The 6,000-nt window shown below is 38.4% G+C and overlaps 1 protein-coding gene across 1 annotated transcript in view; it reads right to left on the bottom strand.

The window, feature by feature from the left end:
- Window positions 1-416: 416 nt before the first annotated feature.
- PRKN (parkin RBR E3 ubiquitin protein ligase) overlaps window positions 417-6,000 on the bottom strand; it is a 785,743-nt gene continuing 780,159 nt past the window's right edge. The window contains exons 11-12 of the mRNA XM_014068674.2: window positions 4,059-4,176; window positions 417-1,029 (exon numbers count right to left, since the gene is read on the bottom strand). Coding sequence (XP_013924149.2) covers window positions 920-1,029; window positions 4,059-4,176 — 228 coding nt within the window. The 3' untranslated portion in view covers window positions 417-919. The remainder of the gene's footprint in view (window positions 1,030-4,058; window positions 4,177-6,000) is intronic.

Below are 6,000 nucleotides of genomic sequence, written 5' to 3'. Positions count from 1 at the left end.
TGTTGATGAGGACGTGGAGCTGGAAGCAGCAGCCTCCACAGCCCTGCCGTGAACTGAGATAAGTGAGGGGGAGGGCGAATTCTTTAACTAACCTGCCTATTACTGACTGGAGAGAGGCGCGCACTGTTCCCGCGCTCCTCTCCTGCGGGTCCTCCCTCGCCGTGCTGATGACGTGTGTGCGCACGGCACGCACACCTTACCAGCAGCCCCTGCGCTCAGAAAGGGGCGGCGGCGATACAGTGAGTGTGGGCGGGGGAGATCACACGTCCCCCCCGTTCCTCCAGCACAGATTCTTTCATCCTCGGCGGCCGTGCAGGAGCCGAGGATGAATCGCATGAAATCCTGTGCGTGTCACCCCAAATGGCTACGCGTGTCAGCACTGACACGCGTGTCATAGGTTCGCCATCACTGGATTATACCTATGCAATTAAAATTAACATTTCTAAGCCTTCAAACACAAAATCACATTGCTGATAAATATAAACCACAATAGTTTGAACAACTTGAGAGGCCCAGTTTTGTATAGTTCTTTATTTTGTCAATAATAGATAACACATTTTCAATTCAAAGATGAAATTAATTAAAAACAGAAACTGGTTGAAGACGACCTAGTTTTCTAGGGAAGAAGCACCATTACAGAATTGTCTTGATGTAAGCAGAATGTATCTAACAAATGATAGCCTGGTCCTTCTGATTATTATTTTTTATTGCTATGTTGGACTTAGATGTGATCATCTGAAGATACATATTGATGCTTATGAAAAATGCAAACAGCCAAATGTCCTAATTAACCCCCAATTAATATTGATGAGAAATTCAAAGCATGAACAAAATCTTTGGAATCTGATATTGTGGGAAGCAATTGTGACGTTCACTGTGAATTGTGAAGCAATTGGTTATTTCTAGAATTATTTAAGGATCAGTCAAACCAATGATCTCCCATGCACGTTCTGTTCCATTCAAGGCTACATTTCCAACACCATTCAAATTTACACTGAGATTGAGGACATTTCATATGCATACATCCACCTAGAAGAAAGTCAACAATGTATATAAGAAAATCATAGAAGACAGGCAACCATTAGTACAAATGTAAACATAAGCAGATAATAAATTGGTATGTCTGTGGGTATCAGATGGGTTTCACTTTAGATCCTACGTTAATTTATATGTGAAAGGGACAGTGGAGCTCTCTTAATTTTGCAAACTCTTCATTGCTCAGGATAGCTGCCCAGAGTCTCTTAGATGCCATGGGTAGTATAGAAATATGATGAATAAATAAATAAAACAACCAACCATTTGTCGATTAATTTATTGAACTATACTTTCAAGAATCATTAATCGAAAGGAGGGGAGAATGTAGTTTATGAAATGCTGCACTTATCCATTCTAAATTCCTTTTCAATTCATTCAAATTAAAGACATATTTCTTCATTACTGCAAATATTTAAATGTGTTTAGAAGGACTAGACATCTTCTAGATATTAACAAAAATGTTTAAAGCACACCGAATGGAAGGTTCATTACTGATAGATCACAAGCCAGCTTAACTTTTGATGATGTGGCAATCCATCTGTATCAGGACTCTGCAACTTACACCTAGATTTTAAATGATGGTTTGGGAAAGTGTCAATCCATATATATCAAGACTGTGAAACCTACACTTACATCTTGAGTAATGATTTTGTGGAGCAGCAATTCATATATATTAAAGTTGTGCAAGCTACCCTTAGATTTTGAATGATGGGTTTTCAGGCTTACCCTTCTAAAATGGGAAGTGTGGCTAGATAAATGCGCCATATGATTTGATTTATATTTAAAAGGCTTCAAATTATATAAGTGTAATTAATATGAATCTTCTACAATTTAATTATACTGTATTTTCTTCCAGTCACATTTATAATTATAATATGGAAGTAGTAGAATTATACTCAAAGTTTTGAGGGGCCATAAATAGTTCTCAGGTTATGGACCATTGAATAAAACCTGTTATAAGAAGCCATGGAAATATGCATAGGCAACTCTGAAATGTGTAATCAATGGAAATGGATCACATAGGCTCTGCAAAGGATACATAGGAAATTTTCTTGTTATTGAGAAAGCTTATTGATCATGTAGATCACCAAAATAAGGCTTTTTCAGTACATGGACAAAATGTGTTGCTCAACACATATAAATAAGAACTTAGGAAATTACTAATTTCATAATTTTAGGTCCCAATCCAAGGTCTTGGCTTTTACTTGTCCTTTCACTTAACTAGTTGAACTTTTTCTAGCAGCTATGTAATTCCCAAGATATATTATTAGCGTTCTTCATGAAGTCCTTTTCATGTGCAGATTATTTCTGATGTTGAGAAAGGACCTGCCATTTTTCAGTCAGTATAGTACGAAAGTATTGGACAGCCTCTGCTCCCTGCTTGGATACTCTATTCAGAGCATGGCTGTTTCTAATTGTGTGCTAACTAAAGAAGCATAATATTATCAAGACATCTAGGTACCAACCATTTGCCATTGTTTCATGGCTCAAAATAAAATATCCTAAGAAAGCTAGGTATAAAACTGTGCCAAGTTTCTTCTCATAAAATATATATGAAATTGCATTAAGTAATTTAAGGCAGCGGTCCTCAACCTTTTGGGCACTAAGGATCAGTTTTGTGCATAGAAGTTTTTCTGTGGAATGAAGGGGGTATGGTTTCACATGCTGCCTGCATCCCAAGGATGGGGCTTTGTGTGGCCTGGTTTCTGGCATGTTGCGGAAACCCTGTGTTTCTCAATGAGCAATGACCTAGAAATACTATTAGTAAATAGATATACTTTTTTTCCATCTGATATGAGCACATGAATTAAGGTCTATACAGTTGAAATTATTATTTCAATACAGGATGACACAACTCTGACAAGATAGTAATCACAAGTAAGCCTAATATAACTACCATTCCTCTCTAGCAGCAACAAGAATCAGAGCACCAAAGAAAAGTGAAGCAATGTGGCACCTAAATCCAAATCAAACCAAATTATATTCTACTGAGTAGGAATTATAGACATTGAAATCCAACACATCTGCAGGGTAGTGAGTTTGGAAAGTAAATTCAAAAGTAAATTATCCTGTGAGTTCTGCCCTGTTCTCCTTTTACCCTAAAAGGTAAAGATAAAGCTTCTCCTTGCACATATGTGCTAGTCGTTCCTGACTCTAGGGGGTGGTGCTCATCTCCGTTTCAAAGCCGAAGAGCCAGCGCTGTCTCCATGGTTATGTGGCTGGCATGGCTAAATGCCAAAGGCGCACAGAACGCTGTTGCCTTCCCACCAAAGGTGGTTCCTATTTTTCTACTTGCATTTTTACATGCTTTTGAACTGCTAGGTTGGCAGAAGCTGAGACAAGTAACGGGAACTCACTCCGTTACGCGTCACTAGGGATTTGAACCACCAAACTGCCGACCTTTCTAGTCAACAAGCTCAGGGCCTTAGCCACTGAGCCACTGCGTCCAACTTTTACTCTAATCTTCTGCAAATTTTAGTTACATGTGCTTTATTTTTTTATTTTTAAGAGTTTCTGAAGGATAATTTTGTATGTTCATTTCCTACAGTGACTGAAAATTGTAATTTTGTTTCATGATGTTGAAATGGCATTTTTGGTCATAGTGAATGATCAGAATTTATTTTCTAGAAAGTTAATAGTTTTATTCATGTGCGAAAGGTGCTTTTTCAAGCAACTGGGCAGTTCTGTTTTTCTTTGAAGACATTTCACCTTTAATCCAAGAAGCTTCTTCAACTCTTCAAGTGAAGCTTCTTGGATGACAAGCGAAATGTCTTCAAAGAAAAACAAGAAAGTCCAGTTGCCTCTTGAAAAAAACACCTTTGGGACAACCATGACTTGGATGACCAAGGATCTTAGACAGTTTTATTCGTGGTTTTAAATCACATAACACTTATGTTTGCAATCAATTCTAAAACAATAAAAATTATAACCATGCTAGGTTACATTTGATATATTGGAGTGCTTTGCAATATTGTTTTAAAATCTGCCTATGGGAAGTGTGAAATATCTTTCAGGAAACTCACCATCCTTTTCTACAGGAACATGGCATTTAGGGCACGGCTTTGTTGTTGTTTTTATTGTTTCTTTGGATGCATCTTCCCAACGAGCTTTCATGGCAGCATGCTCATCAATTTCAAATCCCTGCCAAGGGAGAAGAAAACACGAACTATGAATAAGTTACACAAATCACAACATGTGACCAGATTGTACTTTTTTTGCATATGATAATTGGGAGTAGTTGTATACCAACAGCTGAAAGTTTATTCTTAGTAGATGAAAGTAGTCCTTGACTTACAACCGTTCACTTAGTGACTGTTCATAGTTACAGCAGCACTGAAAAAAGTGACAGGACTGTTTTTCACACTTACAACCACTCTCCCCATGGTTCTGTGTTCAAAATTTAGGTGCTTTGGCAACTGACTCATATCTATGACGGTTGCAGTGTCCTGCAGTTATGTGATCCTCTTTTGCGACCTTCTGACAAGCAAAATCAATGGGGAAGCCAAGTTCACTTAACAAGGAGGTTACTAACTTAACAATTGCAGTGATTCATTTAACAATTGTGGCAAGAAAGGTCATAAAACGGGAAAAACCACTTAACAAATGTCTCAATTAGCAACAGAAATGTTGGGCTGAATTGTGGTCATACATTGAGCTGAGGCCGGTGGCACCGCACATGTCAATCCGGAGCCCGTTTCTCAGCTGCAGAGGGCTTTCCAGAAGGCTCTGACAGCGAAACGGAGGCAGGGGTGATGCGTATGAGTGGCAGCAAGCAGCCGCAGAAGAAGTGGGCCACAGAAGAAGATGAGGCAGGTGTCAGGATGTATGAGGCCTGGTAAATAGGGCAGCTCCACCCCCCTACCCCTATGTCCACCCTAGCTTTTTTTTTAAACTTGTGTGCCTTGCCACACCACTGCACCATGGGTGTGGGCAGGGTTTTAATTAGGGTTAAATTTGGGGGTAGAACTTAATTTGAGTGCATGCGTTCAAAACATGATAGGGCTTCTTTTCAGGGTGGGTCTTATTTTAGGAGAAACACAGTATATATGTATGTATGTGTGTATGTATATGTATGTATATACACACACACACTCACATATATATATATATATATATATATATATATATATATATATATATATATATACACACACACACACACACACACACACATACACTTTTGAAAGTGGGCATCAGAATTTCATTTTTAATGTGTGCCAATGTATACACAGAAAAAGCGACAATACAGTTTATTTTAACTTACTTGTCTTCATTCATGGTACCTGTTTATCTATTTGCCTGCTTTCAACTACTATGTGTGCAAGAGCTGGGGCAAGACCCTGTTGCACACTGCAGAGGTCACAAACACAGATTGTCACCTCTCCAAGTGACGAGATTAGTGTCTTTAACCACCGAGCCATCATGCTCCTTTTATTATACCTTCACAAAAAGATGAAACAGTCAGAAGCCATTACTATTATTTCTGCACATTGAACACCCTTTATTTTTGGATTTTGAAGCTGAAATCACTTGTGGTTGTGCAGTATTATTTTATCAAAGCCATTTTTTTCAAGAATAGGTAAACTCATTGTTGCTAGTATCTCTACTGGCTTGTTTTGGGAAACAGCATCACAAAATCCCACACTAAAGCCAAATTCTGTCATTATTGCTACTAGGCACACAAAGTCTATATTTTATAGAAAATAGCTACCTAGGCAAAAAAGAGATCAGATTTTACAAGACATAAACAGTAGTTCACAACCTGCATGAAACTAAGATTCAACCAAACGATAATGCTTCTTAATAATTTTCTCAGCATCTTCCAGGGGGAGGAGGGGGAGGAAGTATTACAGGCCTAAAGTTAGGAATTTGCAAAGGGTTTTATGCACACACTGCTTTATGCATGAAAAGCTATCTTTGGGAACTCTGTGCCCAAACTGAAACAAGATAAAAAACACTAGGGGG

This window comes from Thamnophis sirtalis, unplaced genomic scaffold (genome assembly GCF_051295495.1).
Source record: "Thamnophis sirtalis isolate CommonGarterSnake01/CBP01778 unplaced genomic scaffold, rThaSir2_p1.2 scaffold_6, whole genome shotgun sequence".
NCBI classification, from domain to species: domain Eukaryota; kingdom Metazoa; phylum Chordata; class Lepidosauria; order Squamata; family Natricidae; genus Thamnophis; species Thamnophis sirtalis.
This window is presented reverse-complemented; position numbering and strand designations above follow the sequence as displayed.